Raw genomic sequence first — 18,945 nt, forward strand, 5'->3', positions numbered from 1 at the left:
TGTCAGAATGAAATCATAAATACAATCATTACCCCAACGTTGGGTCTTTATTCTGTCAACTGTTTCAATCCATTGCCGTGCCTCTTCATTTCCTACACATGAATAAGTGAAACATCATTAATATGTCTCTTCATTATGGTCTGGCACTCCACACTGCAGTACATCATCAAGAATACAATAATTTGTAGTGCATCTGTGTTTGGAGGAGAACCATTCTGATTTCTGATTTGTAAAGCAACAAAGAGATGTCATGATGTCCACTGGAGAAAACATCAGTATTGAAAAATCGAATTTTCTAATTTCCTGCTATTTGTTAACACTACTCACATACTATACATTGGACAGTATATTCTATTTTTGGTTTTGGTTTTAATCTCTTGAACCATTGGTTGAATCTTTACACCTTCACTTGATCAATATGTTGAAATAATAGTACGAGGAAATGACCCAAAACGTTGATTTACTACAAGGCACAGAAAGATTGGCTACTCCTAGAATGAGATGGAGAAAACTGCCCAAAGTCGATTTCGCTCAAGAGGCATCGTTGATGGGGTGATGGGCCTAAGTAAGTACGTCATTTTAAAATGACCCTCTGACAAAAACAGGCACTCCCAAGACATGCTGAAAAGTCCATCAGTCTCAGAGGCTATTCTATTGTCTGATAAACTTTTTCTCTGAAGGGTGTCCTACCTTGTGTCTCTAGTGTCTTCCTCCTGTGCTCTCCTGATTTGAAATATTGCCTTACATAATGAGGGAGAAAAATAGAGCGGTGGTGCACCCCTGAGCTGGTGTCAGCTTAATCAATCATTTTTAAACACAGGGAGAGAGGCAGCCATGTAGCACTGCCCACCTCACATCCGCTCATCCTTCCCCTGCTCCAGTCGATGACAGCGGCATAATTCATTAGAACTCAAAAATTAAACCAGCAGCAGTATCAAACTCGTCCTTGCATCCTCTGTGTGTTTAAACACGGGGTGGGGAGGGTGTGTGCGTGTGCAGGCATCTGTGTGTCCGTGTGTGCATACGTGCGTACATGTGTGTTTGTGTGTGTGTGGAGGGAGGGAGGGGGGGGGGGTTCTTTGAGAAGCGCAAGCCTCACATTCCGCTCCTGTACGTACCTTCAAGTTCAAGTTTCCCTGGTTAAGCCATTGAACTTGAGAAAGAGAGAGATGTTGGAGTAAGGTTCACAGGGTCACATTGCAGTGGGTCAGGAGGTTATGAATTTTGGAGGAGACAGGGCTGAGCAGAAGGAGAGGGATTAGTCCTAATATCAGGCCAGTGAGAGATTCTTTCTTCCTTTTCCCGAAAATATCTTCTTTCCACAACGATCCTGTGGTTATATCATAAGGAGCTCAGAGCTTGTAAATCGTTAACTTTTTAGTACTAACAAAATAATCCCTTTACATTACCAAAATAACATGTTTGGCTATTTTACTTTTGGTAATTTCTACTGCAATTATCCTGATGTGAGGGAGTATATGCAGTTTGTATCAACTGCTTTGGTGTAGATAATTTGATCAATGTCTGATTTCCATCTGCCCATATATTCAATTATATTTTCGGTGAAATTAAAGATACATCAAATGTGGCTTATTAACTAGTAGTTTGTTAGTAGTCGTCATTCTCTCTTGTTAGATGTCCACGTCTGTGACCTCTATATATACCTGTTCATGTTGAAGTGATGCCAAAGGCTATGTTACTTTACAGGTGTCTTATCTTCATAACATAGTGACATTTAAAATCAGTGTGAATGTGACCTCTCACATTGTCCCCAATGTTTCTTCCCCATCTCTGCCTTTGTGCTCCAAAATGTCATGTTAGAGGACTATTTATCTTCATGTAAATGTTTAAACACTGGAGTCAGAGCCGGCTCACCTTTCCAGTGTCTGATTTCCTTATGTCTTCCTTTTGTGCCGGATATATTTGTTATACTGACCAAACAGGTCACGGACTCACCATCAGAGGTCCAGCAAATCTATGTCAATATTTGGCTAATTATCGAATATGAAATGTTCAAATGTACTATTAAGTGAAACAGATAACTTTTGAATTGGTCAGTCAAATTTCCAGTCCAGTATTTCATACCTATTTTTCTAGCAGCAGTCATAGAAAATGACAGGCATCGGGTTTGTTGTTGAAGAAAGGGCTGAGTTTGAAATAATGTCAGTGAAACCTGATCTGTACCCAGTTCTGACTAAATTCCCCCCTCCAGTTTGGCATAGCAAAACCAGAACTAGTTGTTGCATAATCGACTGATTCAGACAATGTGTGGTATGATTTTATTGAGTGACATTAAATAATGCAAATAAAGTATATTATTAATGGATTTGTGTGGTCCATGGCAATGCAATGAACCCTTAGGTTGGCAGGAGTGAAACTGAAAAGATACACAGGCATTTCCAATGGTGTTCATAGTTGAAACACAGGGCTGAGCCATGCAAATGACCATACCTTGCCAAATACAGTAGAATGAATCACACATAAGGTGTGATTTGGTGTGAGGTCAGTCTCTGTCAAGGGATACTCCCTTTAAACAAAGTAGGGATGAACATTATTGTGAAATTCTTATTTGACACAAATCAAGACAATAAATTGTTGTTTTTGTTATGGTATATTTTGCTCCATTGGCTACTTTAGGGAAACCTGTAAGATCCCAGTGTTTTAGTGTTGTAGGAGTGTCTGATAAGTAGAGAGCTGTTTGGATAAGCTAATGGCTTGACTTTACATGACTCACAACTCTAGCAGATATGTTGAATCAATATTTAAAAGATAAATATTACTGTATCCAAAAGGCACTGCATAGCTGATGATAGTGATGAATAACACCATGAGGGGTTATTATGGCCCAAATGTGGAAGTGGTGATTATAGTTCCCTCAGAGGAAAGAGAGGACAATGATTAAATAATGGCAAGCCAATCAGACTATTTTTATATGTTTGTATCCAATTGATGTAACTCTGTAGTTCATCAAACATGTTGCTCCAAACTGAATATACAGTACCGTGTGGAATTTCTACAATTATTTACATAAATGACACACATAGTTTTATATGCTTTTTCTATAAAGATAATATATACTTCCAAAGCTGTATCAATCTAAACAATGCAACAAGCAGTAGTGCGTACAAGCAGCAGAATGATATCAAATCAAATCAAATCAAATTTTATTGGCCACATGCGCCGAATACAACAGGTGCAGACATTACAGTGAAATGCTTACTTACATCCCTTAACCAACAGTGCATTTAAAAAAAAGTAAAATAAAAAAGTAAAATAAAACAACAACAAAAAAGTGTTGAGGGAAAAAAAGAGCAGAAGTAACATAAAATAACAGTAGGGAGGCTATATATACAGGGGGGTACTGGTGCAGAGTCAATGTACGGGGGCACCGGCTAGCTGAGGTAGTTGAAGTAATATGTACATGTGGGTAGAGTTAAACTACACACATACAGGTACAGGAGCACACACAGGCCATTTTGAATTTAATGACAATGAAAATAATGTTACTAAACAGTATCGATTGGAGAATGAATGATGCACTCTTACTCAGCTAAGCAAATTGAAAGTGATTTCCTGCCTAAATATAATGTTTGTAGTTACATTAGGTAACACAAAACTTTACCTTCAGATCCACAACAGCAGCTGACATTGCAAATAGCAGGTACTTTGTCTTTGTTTATTAAACTATGAAACAGAATCCACAGTACAGTACATCAGAGCAGACAAAAACATACTCTATTTTTTTCTAAATGAGCATTACACAAGTTATTACCTAAACTAGCATAGACTTTGTTGAACACCACTGCACCACAATATAGTGCACTGTGGTTGCTATTGATTTGTTGCATGGTTGTAATGTCTATAGTGTGTTGGTTATTAGGAAGTCTGGAGATATCTCCACTTGATATTTCTACTTGATTTGTGGCCTTTTCTAGTGCAAATCTGAAACTGGAATAACAATCCTTGTCATGTCAAGGCAATGCACAATGGGCAATTGTTTCCTCCATGAAATAAACAATATAAAATAAATGCTACTCTGCATGTCAAACCTGTTTCCTTATTGTGAAAATGAGGTAGCAGCGTAAAAGGGTATGAAAGAAATGCCAGTCTGGCTGTGGTTTGAAGTTTGATCTTATATTTCATTTGGCTGGGGGCCATCATCAGTGTAAACGCAGACTGGAAGCCTTGTAAAAAGAGAGAACAGCTGAACAAGGCTCACATTGGTAGATTTTCAAATCAGTCAAATTATGTCACTGTTACACCAATCCATATTTAGTTTAATAGTCATCCCAAAAAATGTAAGGGCTTGTGATTATCCGGCATCATGATGCCATATTTGGATTTATAGCTCAAATGAATGAAGTTTTTTTGGTTGTCATCATTGGTCATTTAAAGTCCCCTTCCTGAATGAATAACAAAGCAAAGCACAGTAATAACTGCATAATAAAAATATATTAAATATTATATTTAATTATAATCATTATTATTATTATTTTCCTGCTGTTCATTAAACAAAACATGAAATAAGTCTGAAATATGTTATTCTTAAAGTAACTGTCCAGTGAAAATCTCACATTTAAAACTTCATATTTTGTATACCCAAATAATGTTGTTGATTCATCCTATACTCATATTTGTGGCCAAAGCATAAATTTGAGAAAAAATACTTCAAAAACCCAACCTCAAACTTCTATCTCAAACTGACATTTAAAAACTGATTGCTATTTCCCGCTGAGGATATTCTTAATGACTGGTATATGCCCACACCATTCTGTTGTTAGGGTAAGCCCACAACATTACAACACAGAAAAGCTGCTTTTTAACATATATGTAACTTTTTGGGCTACCCCACCAAATTCACATAGAAATGTGAATGATAGATCTGTCATTCTCATTGAAAGTGGTAGATCTGTTCTATGTTAAGTATCGTTTTTGTGTCTTTTACTTTTGGTTTTGTACACCAGCTTCAAACAGCTGAAAATACAATGTTTTGGTTTATGGAAAATATATTTCACAGCGGTTTAGATGGTACAATGATTCTCTACACTATACTTGCTGGTGTTGTCACATAAACTGAAATTAGGTGAACTATTAGAATTTTAGCAACCAGGAAATGGCGGGCATAGTGCACTTTAATTACAATTTTTGGGAAGGAAAACTATTTCACTCATATTGTAATTCATTATAGGTCATATTTCATAGAAATCTGGACACACTGGACAGTTACTTTAAATCATAAATACAGCGGGAGTGAATAGAGAAGCAGGACCAAGTCCACGTGCAAGGCTTTGAAGGGGCGGGGTTCTGCTGTGGCGCCTTGCTGCTGATCACATGCAGAAGGCATGGTGTTTGTAATTACACCCCAAGCCGCATAGACACAGAGGCCCAAGCAGGAATGGAATGCCCGGTGTAGTCTACCACATAAGTGCAGACATACCTGTGCATATCCTCTGCAAAGACAAGTGTGCAATTTCGTGCCATCGGGAGAAATGTAGTTGTCTCTCAGATCTGAAATGAAAAATAGTAAGCAAGACAGGTCCCAGCAGCTTTGATCAGCTGCTTGAGAAGGTCCGTTTCAGACTAGTTTAATCTACTGCCACATGCTCTGATTAAACATATGACAATAACAGTAAATATATATATATATATATATATATATATATATATATATATATATATATATTAATCCTAAACAGCATTGTCATTAGCAGCATCATCTTCAGCATCTCGTCAATATCATCATCATCCTCATGATCATCACATTGACAATACTCATGTTCATATAATCACTTTTTGGTGGCCAATCACAGCAGAATACATTTGTAAATAACTCCAGTGCTACCAATTATGCACGCATCCATGGGCTTTTACACTGTAAACCTTAAAATATAGATGATGATGGTGGTGGTGATGAGAGTTAAAGAAGCGCTGCAGAGCATCGACTGTGCAGGCATGGACGTGTTCTCTTCCTTTTATCTCTATAGTTGTAGTTGCATTAGCCGAGGCATGTTTATTGTCAATATTGATTTTGTAAATTTTTTGGTAAAGAAAAAATAGGCTATAATATCATGGGATGTTGAAGTTGTGAGCAGTCTTCAGAGGGACAGGTTTTTAAACACTGAACAAGAGTTGGCATATTGGGTACCTCTCCCAATGTGGCTATATACGAATTATGATTTGTGTACACAGTGATGATAGACTATAGCCTACAATCTGACTTTATCCTGTAAAATTAATATTGGGATGATAAACTTAATAGAAACGCGAGTTGGCTGCAACAAACTCCTATCCCATTAAATAAACTCGCAGGCATTAACTAGCCTACTTACTGTACATCTATTCATCGGCTATTGACAAGCTCTCCCTTTTCAGTTGTAGGCCTATGACTGAAGCTCTCTCTAGCGCTGCCGGTGGACAATCAAACCAACACACCCACCTCTAGACACACTCGCATTTTCTCATTTCTTAGTTCTACTATAATATAGATAGCTAAACGGACTCTCGGAGCTCACAAATCATAGAGACTTGTCCTGAAAAACTAGCAATAGTTTAACAGTAAGTCTGAAATTCAACATGGAGTCCCCTCCAGATCCAGCAAGCGACCCGGGCAACAGCGCCTCCGAGCCGGCTACCCCGGCCAGGGAAACCCCGGTAAACCTGGAGACGCTCCGAAAAGCGGACCATCCAGCCCCTGTTCGAAGGCAGACCTGTTCAAGCACCAACAGAGGTAAGCGGCCGAAATCGCACATCACGATAAATAATGATTGATTACCGATTTGATGCATTTCTTTGCATGGAGAACTTAAATTATGGAGGTCTCAAATAATGCATGTCTATAACTAAATGTTTAAAACCACCTGGAACATAAGATCTATTCTTATTGCACTACATTTTTAATATGACCATATTTATTATGATGAGAGAGTTGCATCTGTGTTGCCCTGGTGTTCAAGCACAACTGAGAACTGACAGGTCCAACCGTTGTCGGATGATGTGTCATTGTGAGACAAATCATACTCTGAATAAAACAGTTATAGTTAGGATAGTGTATTAAACAGGTCGATTACAATTGTCTTAAAACACAAGCACAGCAACTAGCAATATTATCTTAATACACGTATATTAGGCTACACAATGGTGCTAAAGACAAGTGAACTTTGGGAAACTGTATGCTATCGACCACCAGTCCCTTCAACTATAAAAGCGACATGTATTTTATGGTCGTATTTGTTTCCAAGTGACAGGCTACAGAATAGATAGTCTGTAATTGTGTGTGTGTGAAATAAACGCATCAGCAGCAGGAATTTGATTTACCTTGCCTTGCGTGTGCGCGCCAGATCTGATACATTGTAGCGGACGGAAATGAAGGGATGACAATTGCCTGATGATGGACATGATTGACAGTGGACACTGTGGTGATTTATCAAATCAAGTCTATGATTGTGTTGGTCCCGTATACATTTATTACGAATATTTGAGATTGAGTACCGTCCGTGTTGTACAGTACAGACAGTATTTAGCCACACCCCCTCTAGACTGCTTCCATTTAATTTAGCTCATCCAAGTTCAATGGAATAGACTAATACTCCAAAGTACAGTATGTTCACATGCTATTACGACACTAAATTACATATTAAACATGTCAATGTATTCATCGCTCTGTTGTTTGCATGAGCACATTTCCTCTGCGGAAGGGGTAGAGTATGATATGGTGAATGTGGAATGTAAACTGGTTATGTAACAGGTTTAGCCATAAACAGAGACGCGCACAGAAAGCGAGAGAGAAAGCGAAAATCATTATTATTATTATTATATTATTTCACTTTGTGGATGAGTTCTTGACTCCTGAGTTCAAGACACGTGTAGGCTAATGGGTCTTATCACTAAGCATTCCAGCTGCATAAAATAATGATTTGTGTGAAGACGAGATTGTTTCACTTAGTACTAACTTGGTAGATCCCAGCCAGCGCTCAGTTATGTAATACTGGGCAAAGGCAGGTAGTTATGAAGGCATTTTGGACAAAGGCTTTTTAGGTTGATCTCATGGCTGTTTTATGAAGGAGTCTGGCTTCTAGACACTCCTAACCTGCTGACCCATATTCACCCCCACCCATTTATGCATTGGATTAAAGTGTCTGGAAGAGAAAGACAGGAAAAATAATGCCTCTGTTATGTAATGCTTGAATGGGTGAAAAAAAAGCATGTTCACCAGGACAAGCCTCATTCAGAATGCTTTAGTTAAAGAGACATTTCCAAAATGTTCAACTTCATATTCATCATCATCATCATTGTGCGTTTCTAGGTTTTGTAGTAAAAAATATAGAGGAAGATAAATGTTTCCAATGACATCATCAGTGTGCATTGTGTGATTTTAAACAATAATGAGTAGGAGCATAGATAATAAACAGAGAGTAGCAGCAGCGTAAAAGAGGGGGTGGGGGGGACAATGCAAATAGTCCGGGCAGCCATTTGATTAGCTGTTCAGGAGTCTTATGGCTTGGGGGTAGAAGCTGTTAAGAAGCCTTTTGGACCTAGACTTGGCGCTCCGGTACTGCTTGCCATGTGGTAGCAGAGAGAACGGTCTATGACTAGGGTGGCTGGAGTCTTTGACAATTTTTAGGGCCTTCCTCTGACACCGACTGGTATAGAGGTCCTGGATGGCAGGAAGCTTGGCGCCAGTGATGTACTGGGCCGTACGCACTACCCTCTGTAGTGCCTTGCGGTCGGAGGCCGAGCAGTTGCCATACCAGGCAGTGATGCAACCAGTCAGGATGCTCTCGATGGTGCAGCTGTAGAACATTTTGAGGATGCAAAATCTTTTAAGTCTCCTGAGGGGGAATAGGCTTTGTCGTGTCCTCTTCACGACTGTCTTGGTGTATTTGAACCATGATAGTATGTTGGTGATGTGGACGCCAAGGAACTTGAAGCTCTCAACCTGCTCCACTACAGCCCTGTCGATGAGAATGGGGGCGTGCTCGGTCCACTTCTTTTTCCTGTAGTCCATTATCTGTGTTCTGGAGCAGGGTTTCTCAGTCCTGGGCCCCCCCCCGGGTGCACGTTTTGGTTTTTGGCCTAGCACTACACAGCTGTTTCAAATAACCAACTCATCCTCAAGAGTTTGGGAAACCCTGTTGTAGAGGCTGCTTTTTTCAAACATTGTTTTTATAGAAACTGAAACTTTGTTAGGTATTTTGTCCACAATGCATGAATTGATTAGAAATATTTATTATTGCATTGGTTGGTGGCACAATCCAATATGAGATCACACAAAAAAGTGAAACAATAAAAATTTAAAGTAAAGCATTTCCAGGATTACAGTGCTGGGTTCAGACACTGCTCTTTAGGATGTAAACAAAAACCAAAGTCTGAAATACTGCAGACGCTTAGCCGTTTACTGAGGAACCCTTTCCATTTTCACACCCGGTGTATTGGAATTTCTGAGGATGCACATTTACTGTTTTAACCCTGAGCACTAATACCCTTTAGAAAAGGCTTACTTCAGCAGAAACTGTGTTGGAAGACTTGAGTGGGTCAGAGAATGGGCCTGGGAGGTCTGTGGATATCATTAGTGGAAAGAAGAAAGGGTGTTATTTTCATGTTGCAGGATCCCTCAGTTCGTGAGGAGCAAATTCTGAAACAATCAATATTAATGGCTTGTTATGTAAATTGACAGCCTCTACGGAGGCTGGGATGAAGCCTCAGAATTACACAGTAGTTCAGAGCTCTGAAGCTGCAGATGTGATGATGCCCAGTCCTCAACTCTGCACTGTTTAGCCCAGAACGAGCCTCAGCTTCGCTGGTGTGTGTGTGTGTGTGTCTCTGTGTGTGTATATACATAATCTCACTATGGAGACTCTGCCCTGAACTGTTAAGACTAGAGTATCCTGTTATGGGTAGTGATGACTGTGGTGCAGGCTTGTAGCTGAGGCTTTAGATGTGATTGTAAAATTCATTCATAATGTGCTGTGCCGTTGTAATATAATTTTCTGCTGTCTGTGCAGGACTTCCCTAATAACATATCAGTTGGCATGGCAGATAACATAATTTTGTTTTCTTCTTACTACAACATTATAAAAGCCCTCATATAGGGAATGACAGACAGGTGTAACAGTATTGCTTCCGTTCCTCTCCTTGCCCCAACCTGGGCTTGAACCAGGAACCCTCTAAACACATCGACAACATTCAATAAGCATTGTTATCTATCGCTCCACAAAAGCCATCATTTTGCAGAGCAAGGGAAACAACTACCTCAAAGTCTCAGAGCGAGTGACGTCACCGATTGAAACAATACTAGTGCGCACTGCTAACTAGCTAGCCATTTCACACCGGTTACACAGGCTTACTCCAGCAGGTATATTGTTTGGTAGGACAGTGATATACTCATACATATTTGCACACACCTCAACATACCATATCACACAAAAGTAGACGATTGTGCAGGTTGCCTTACCTCTTATCTCAAACTTTGTTAGCTGTTTCCTGTCTGTCATGTAGGCTGAAGTTATACAGCGCCTTAGACACGTTCTACATAGGTCCCATTCCGTATGCAGTTTTCTTTGGCTGGACATTGCTGGTCCAAAATAACCACGTCATGGTATGGCTTTCCCTTTCTGGACATTTAAGTGGACTTTCATCTCCACAGCCAGCCGATTGGTTCTATGTGTGCGGATGGAGGGAGAGCTGTGGGCTGGAGTTGTGGCATGTGTTTACTCTGTGCTGACAGAAGACGGATGGGGCACGGGGGAGCAGAGGCCTCTAAACAAGGTTCTACACAAAGCCTGAAGCTGGCACGGTGCTCACACTACTCCGTTGGAAAGCAGCGTGAGGCTGTGACATTCTCAAATAGCAGCTGGATTACGGTTCTCTGCTCGATGAGGAGGGCCAAGCAGAAGGTAGCCACCATGCAGACAGCCAGGGCACATCCTGGAGAGCAACTCGTTTGTGTCTTTCATTTTGGCAGACAGACCTTGACATAATAATGGTCCCTGTCTTTCCCTGTTGTTAATACTTCGAGGAGTGTGAGGTGTCCCAAAATGCAAAATGCATCATACTGGCTATATTTCTGTATTTTGAAAGTTATATATCTTGAAAACTTGATTGCTGACATGCAAATCATTTTCAGACTATATCAATAATGGGCTAACGAAACAAATACCAAAATATAGTTTTTGGATGGAGTTTTGCTTTAAGCCTAAACATCTGGAGTAATAGCTCCAAAGTTCACACGTCTTTGAAAGCTCTGAGTGTTTCCTATTGATGCTCTAAAAGACTTATTCTGTTTGTACCAAGTAGGCCTACAGGTTATGTTATTTGGAGGGGAAAAAGCTAGGTCCGACCAAGTCAGTCTATGAAGTTTGATCATTTGTTTCTATTCAAAAGTTTATTAAGATAAAGTTAATCCACCGCTTGCCCCAATTTACTTTATTGACGAAACATAGTTTATTGACATTTAAACTTCACTGAAAGTTTTGTCCTTGTGGGACAGTTTATTTTGGAGTCCGTGTCACCAGTGGCTCAACTGGGGCTGGCAAGGAAGTCTCGGCTGGTGACTAGAAGCAGATTTGATGTGAAATCTCCAGCGGTGAGCGACAGCTCTGATCTGTGGCCCATTTACTGAAGTTAATATCTGAGATAGAAAGTTTGAATAGTAATGAACGGAAATACTCCAGATGCATTATTGGAGGGTGTTAAAGGAGTCTATATTTAATGCTGCACACTGTGACCTAAGCAGTGCTGTTGTATAGCATGTCCCTGCAGTATATGAAGTGGACCCCTCTGAAGAGGCCTCGTGGGAGAGGGAGGTGGTGAGTAGGGGATATGGGATCATTCAATGACACATGACATATCCAGGCCAAGCCCTTAGCAGCTCTACTGGTCTGGACAGTATACAGAAGTTGAACAGGTAGGTGAGCTTTCCTTCAGTGAGAAGGTTTTCAAGGGCCTATGATCAATGAACAAGCCAACATTGGGATAAATTCGCATTCCTATCACCTGAAAGTAATCAAGTCTTTGTGCAGTTTGTGAAACTGTACCATTGCACCATAATCATACTTATCCTGTCATCAGTTTTACTTGAATTGGACATGCATGCACTAAAACCGTTCAAGCAAAGTCCCATATATTATTCCTAATGCAGGGAGTGGAGCACCAACATGTGTTGAACGCTTGAAACGCAGAGCAGAGCGCCATAGAGCCTTTCCCAGACATTACGTGCATGTGCTGTATTTTAAAACAGCAAGAGGTAACAGTGTAAAACCTGTGGTATTTGAGCAGAACACCCCCAGAGTCCCTTAGCTGTTGTTATTCTGGTGAAATGTCTCTCATGGCAGCTGTGTTGTAAGGAGTATGATGGACGACTGTGAGTTCAGACAGAAAATGCAAAATATTGCCTGTCTATGTAGCCTGTAGAATACTGCACACCACTGAGTCTGGAATGAAAGTCATGTTGGTCCTCCAACTGTCTTTTTAAATTGATGTAGATTGTGGATATTTTTGCAATATTTGTGCAATATTGTCTCAGCTTTTCATCTTCAAATGTCCCTTCACAAGATGCATTAAACATGGTTGTTAAAGCAAGTATGGGGGCATCAAAAAGTAGACCATTTCTGGAACCAGTTTAGTTGCTTCTTTACATATTGTGTTCTGTGTGGTTGTAGGTTTGTTTGTGTTTACTGCACTTTATTCGTGCGGGTTTAGGATAATGCGACCTCCCAAGTTCCTTGGAACCAAACTATGTTTGCGTTGCTTCTTTAGTATGTAGCTATGTTGTATGTAATATACACTGAGTGTTCAAAACATTAGAAACACCTTCCTAATATTGAGTTGCAACCCCTTTTGCCCTCAGAACAGCCTCAATTTGTCGGGGCTGTGGTTCTATCAGAAGGGCTAAGGTAATGCGTATTATTTCCTTTAATTCAATTGTTTAAGCCTTTAATTAATGTGCCTTTGGTTCACTTTTGTCAAGTAGACACTTGAGTATTACACATTTAAACAACGTTTATTTGTCACTTAAAATAAGCAAAACACTTTTTGAGACAAAATTATAACAACTTGAAAATCAGTGTCATTTTCATTGGTTTGAGTATTTATATTGGAGTAACAAGGGAGACCTAATCTCGTATCTAAATAAAAAATAGAGAGATACAGATTCATTCCCTCCAGGTACTGCTGCCACTTAATCGAATTAGCGCCACTCTCAGGCTTGACGGATTCTTCAAACACCCCTGGTGACTTCTGAGTGCCGATTACAATCAGCTACTATTTTCAGCGTTTGATTAAAATCTGGTGAGGTTGGACAGAATTTTTTAGAGAGCAGAACCAACTAATTATTAATATTGGAACCCATCTCTCAATTTTTTTCGCCAATTACAGAATGCCAATGGACTTGAGTGGTTAAACAATATCCAAAAGTATAAATCATGTTGAATCACATTGGATGTGAAACTATTAGCTTATTCTTATTTAAATATCACACAGTAGTTGGGAGCATATTGTCCAAAGACATGTGTCCTTATTGACCTTTAGGCTTCCTCCATAATGACTACGTCCTAATTGTGAGAGTGGGCATTAATGTGCACTTGTTTTTTTCCAAGGCTAGAGGCTGTCTGCAGGTTTCTAGTCCATTTACATTCATTTCAGAGGCTACTGTAAACATACAACCAAGCTTCAGTTTCATATGCACTCCATCCATTTACTGAGAGACAATGACAATAAACAGAACTGATTCTAATTCTCCACTTATGTTGACAATAATTCTTATCCAAATTTTTCCATTTTCATAATCCCAAAAAATATGATCATCTTTCTCAGAAAGAATAAAGAGGACATTTGTCCCTCTGTTATTTAGAAAAACTGATTTTAAATATGAATAAGCCACTAATGAATATATGATTATTGCCTGTGTGGATTGATTGCTGCAGGAGGTCCATTAAGATAGAGTGGGTGCTCCTACAGTATGAGGCTCCATCAAAGCTGCTGTGCAGATCTGTAGTAGACAGTGATTGAATGTTGGACTCACTCTTCACCATGTTTGCAACACCAATCATGTTCACATCCTCTGACAAAAGTTGATCTGTCTTATCGATCAATATTTGCTACTTTATTTTCCTAATGTAGTACAATACATTAGCAATAATTAACAGCATGTCGGGTTATTAAAAGGCTATTTTTAAGTGAGAGACTGAAATAGATACACAGAAATAGGAAGATGGAAGTCCTGGGTCAATGTTCCTCTGTTGAGAGTGAGATTTTATGACGGAGCGCCCTCATAGAATCCTATGGGGATCGCAACAGGGATTTTACATTCGATTATTATACTGAACAAAAATATAAACGCAACATGCAACAATTTCAAAGATTTTACTGAGTTACAGTTCATATAAGGAAATCAGTCAATTGAAATAAATAAATTAGGCCCTAATCTATGGATTTCACATCTGGCCAGGGGTGCAGCCATGGGTGGGCCAGGGAGGGCATAGGCCCACCCACTTGGGAGACTGGCTCACCCACTGGCGAGCAAGGCCCAGCCAATCAGAATGAGTTTTTCCCCACAAAATAACTTTATTACAGACAGACATACTCCTCAGTTTCATCAGCTGTCCGGGTGGCTGGTCTCAAACGATCCCGCAGGTGAAGAAGCCGGAGGAAGCTGGTCTGTGGTTTTGAGGCCGGTTGGACGTACTGCCAAATTCTCTAAGACGACATTGGAGGCGGCTTATGATAGAGAAATTAAGATTTAATTATCTGGCAACCGCTCTGGTGGACATTCCTGCAGTCAGCATGCCAATTGCACGCTCCCTCAAAACTTGAGACATCTGTGGCATCGTGTTGTGTGAAAAAACTGCACATTTTAGAGTGGCCTTTATTGTCCCCAGAACAAGGTGCACCTGTGTAATGATCATGCTGTTTAATCAGCTTCTTTATATGCCACACCTGTCAGGTGGATGGATTATCTTAGCAAGGGATAAATGCTCACTAACAGGGATGTAAAATAAATGGTTTACAACATTTTAGAGAAATACGATTTTTGTGCGTATGGAACATTTCTGGGATCTTTTATTTCAGCTCATAAAACATGGGAACAACACTTTACATGGTGCGTTTATATTTTTGTTCAGTGTATATATAGTTTGTTCAGGTCTTTGACTTTGATAAATAAAGGCGGCTAATGTCAAAATCTGTTTTTAAATGTGAGGGAATATTCATTAATGGCAGCTTGCTCCACAAGCAGTGTGTTCGGCTTTCTTACCTGGCGTTGCGCCACAGTGTCTTCTCAAAGAGCCACTTCATCTCTGCCAGGGACAGGTGGAAATTTGCACAGTTCTAATTGGACAAAGTGCCTTCCAAACTCTCAGCCATCTCTCACACATCAGATTATCATCAGGCAGATCAAGTGTCAACATAGGTTTCTCTCTCTCTCTCTCTCTCTCTCGCTCTCTCGCTCTCTCGCTCTCTCGCTCTCTCGCTCTCTCGCTCTCTCGCTCTCTCGCTCTGTCTCTCTCTCATTCTCTCAATGTTTCTTTCCCTGCCTCCTAGTGGCCCGGGGCACACTATACAGCATTAATTTCCAGATTACTAGAAAGACATACGTTTACAAACAGGGACAAATACACAGTAAGCATCTGGCTGACATATTACATTTTGAGGCTTGTCTTCATCATCGGCACAGATGTATATCAGGCAGGAGAAGGGCCAGGAGAGATTGATGGCAGTCTCCCCAGTCAGATAGATAACACCTGATTCTGCCTGCAGGGGGTTGGACTAGCATGCAGCTCCACTGGCCCTCAGACACACAGCAGACTAGACTGAGGGGGTGAACCATTCCTCCACTTAATGCAAATGCAGGGACACATTCAGAGATGATCCCAGGACGCTTGTGCCAACAAAGCCCTGAGCACTTCGCACCTCATGATCCATGCATCAGCCGCACCTGGGACAAAACCCACACAGGCAAAAGAGTCGATTCAACAGAAGTACGGCACGCACTAGCACACACAGACACACAAAAAGATACCACATGCACACACATGCCTGTTTGTAAATATTATCATAAGTATTTAAGGTTCTTTTAAAGTTCCACCTATACAGTCTCTTTCAGCTATCATAAAGTTACATGAACTGAGCTCTGTGTACAGTAGTTTGGCCATAGTATTTGTGGTATGAAACCTCTGACTGGGAATGTGGAAGTGGTCGGTCGGTGCTGAGGCCTCTGTGTGTGTACAGTACAGTACACCTGAGGCACCACTGTGATTATCTCACAGTTTGATGCTGCACCATCCAGCTCTGCACTGCCTGCTCAAAGGATCAACGACGGCATCTGGTTTTGACCCTGACATGATTCTTGGAAGGGCTCCCTTGAAAACCACTCAACTGCTATTTCACCTGAAAAGCTGAAAATATCTACTGAAGTCTTTATTAGTGATAGACCAAGCAGGTTGTAGAGAAGTAATCAATGTGGAATCACTTTAGCTCACCTCTCAAATTGATATAGCCGTAGGAGTGATGTCCTTTTGGGGGTGATGTTGTTTATGTGTTGTTTGTTAAATCACACAAGCCTAGGGTATACAGATGCAGGATCTTCATTTGAGCCAGTTTGCTACAGCAGGAAAATAATCCTGCAGCAACAGGAAATGTGAATTATTATGTTGATTATATAGTAATGAATGACATTTCTTGTAAGGTTGATACATTCTAAAGTGAAAATTACTAACTTTAGAAGCATTTTTAAACCTCAATAACACTACAAGTTACATGTTCTGCTGTGCAGGAAATTCTCAGCAACAAAAGAGTGATCAAATTAAGATCCTACATTTGTATGGTGTGTATAGGATACAATTGGATGTATGGCCTTGCTTATCTATACCGTCCGTCTATGTAAATACAGGCACACAGAAGTGCACTATTATCATGGATGCTATTGAGATGATTTCAATGGAAAATGTATCTGTACCTGTGGTTGGTCATAATGATGTATTTCTTATTATACCACAACACAGACAAACATTGCCTGCTATGACTGAGCAGTATGCCTAGTAATGTCATGTTTTATATTGTTCAGTACAAAGAAAAATATAGGAAATCAGTCCTTTTATGGAATAACAAGTAGTATAGCACGAGTCCTCAGTGTGTGAAGCAGATGGTGAAAGGCTGCCGTATAATAGATCTCAATATTCACTGTAGAGCATGCTGGGAGTGTTGGTGGATTGTGTACGACAGAGTAAAAGAGAAGCAGTGACCTTCTGTCCCGTCATTTATCCCCTCATGCCCCCCACGCTGCTCTCAAATTACTTTGTTTTACCCAATTAAAGGAGCCGGCTGGGCATCAACCAGGCTGCCATTTTTCGCTCACCTGGACTCATGTGACATTATCGCTCTGTCATTGGGAGAGATTGGCATCAGTGGGAGTCTCCAGGCTGCAGCACAGCAGAACCTTCAGTGTTCAATGAGATTAATGCAGTGATCCTCTGCCTCACTGGAGTCTCATTCAGCTCACTCACACTACACACATCCTCCTCAGTACTGAGCACAGCCAGCATCATACTGTGCAGAATGTTTCAGGAGGTCATCTCACTCTCCTATGTAGATACTGATGAATAAGTGACTCCAAAAATTACGAATGTATTTTGACCAGTACAGCATTTATACATATTTTTCTTCATCACTTCAAATATGGAGACATGGCTGTTAACAAGTTGCCATGTTATGGATTAAGATATAACATGGTCTCTGTGTATCCTTGTATGGCCTGATGACAGAGAGGACAACGGCCCAGAAAGACAACAATGCTATGGCAGGGGATACGTTCAGGGCTGGGGGGTATAGTGGTTAACAGCCATACGAGCACAGATTATGTGCTTGAAGGGCCTGATCCCTGTGCCAGCAGTGACAGTTGGGCTGGGAATTGAGCGAGCCTGGGCCATGCGGCTTGACTCTTTGCTGAGACACCACTGGGTCCAGGCAGGGCTCATCTCTGTAGTCCTCCTCCTCCTCATTGTGGCCAGCCGCTCTCCTCAGCCCGGTGGGGGAACGAGCCCCTGGTCCCGCTTGATGAGGACTCACTAATGGCGGTTACTTTGAAAGCCGATGGGGTTGTTTGAGGAGGAGTGTCTTTTACCTCCCTCCAGCTTGGCTTGGCTGAGCATTCATCAGGCCGCCTATTTTTGCTGCTCTGCCCACTCGATGGTCCGCCAAGGGGCCCTCACGTCTGCCATTTGTTTCACATTCAAATAAAAGTTGATGATTTACACATAAAGAGTAAAATAGTATTTTGATGATGTCTGTAGGCATATGGAAAAGGCTTTGTCACAATAGCATTACTTTCTACAGCAAATCAGGGAGGACAAAATAACAGATTGTGAATTAGGAAGAATATTTTCTTTTAGCTACTAAGTGTTTATTTATCCCCTGTAATTCAGTTGCCCAGTAATAAAATAATGTCCCATGCAGAAAACAATCTCTACAGTGAGGGAAAAAAGTATTTGATCCCCTGCTGATTTTGTACATTTGCCCACTGACAAAGAAATGATCAGTCTATAATTTTAATGGTAGGTTTATTTGAACAGTGAGAGACAGAATAACAACAACAAAATCCAGAAAAACGCATGTCAAAAATGTTATAAATTGATTTGCATTTTAATGAGGGAAATAAGTATTTGACCCACTCTCAATCAGAAAGATTTCTGGCTCTTTTATACAGGTAGCGAGCTGAGATTAGGAGCACACTCTTAAAGGGAGTGCTCCTAATCTCAGTTTGTTACCTGTATAAAACACACATGTCTACAGAAGCAGTCAATCAATCAGATTCCAAACTCTCCACCATGGCCAAGACCAAAGAGCTCTCCAAGGATGTCAGGGACAAGATTATAGACCTACACAAGGCTGGAATGGGCTACAAGACCATCGCCAAGCAGCTTGGTGAGAAGGTGACAACAGTTGGTGCGATTATTC

The 18,945-nt window shown here is 40.6% G+C and overlaps 1 protein-coding gene across 1 annotated transcript in view; it reads left to right on the plus strand.

The window, feature by feature from the left end:
* The first annotated feature begins 6,264 nt into the window (after window positions 1-6,264).
* The window catches only part of LOC121576616 (nuclear receptor ROR-alpha A-like), a 291,217-nt gene continuing 278,536 nt past the window's right edge, over window positions 6,265-18,945 (plus strand). The window contains exon 1 of the mRNA XM_041889904.2: window positions 6,265-6,727. Coding sequence (XP_041745838.1) covers window positions 6,574-6,727 — 154 coding nt within the window. The 5' untranslated portion in view covers window positions 6,265-6,573. The remainder of the gene's footprint in view (window positions 6,728-18,945) is intronic.

This window comes from Coregonus clupeaformis, chromosome 11 (assembly GCF_020615455.1).
Source record: "Coregonus clupeaformis isolate EN_2021a chromosome 11, ASM2061545v1, whole genome shotgun sequence".
Lineage (NCBI taxonomy): Eukaryota > Metazoa > Chordata > Actinopteri > Salmoniformes > Salmonidae > Coregonus > Coregonus clupeaformis.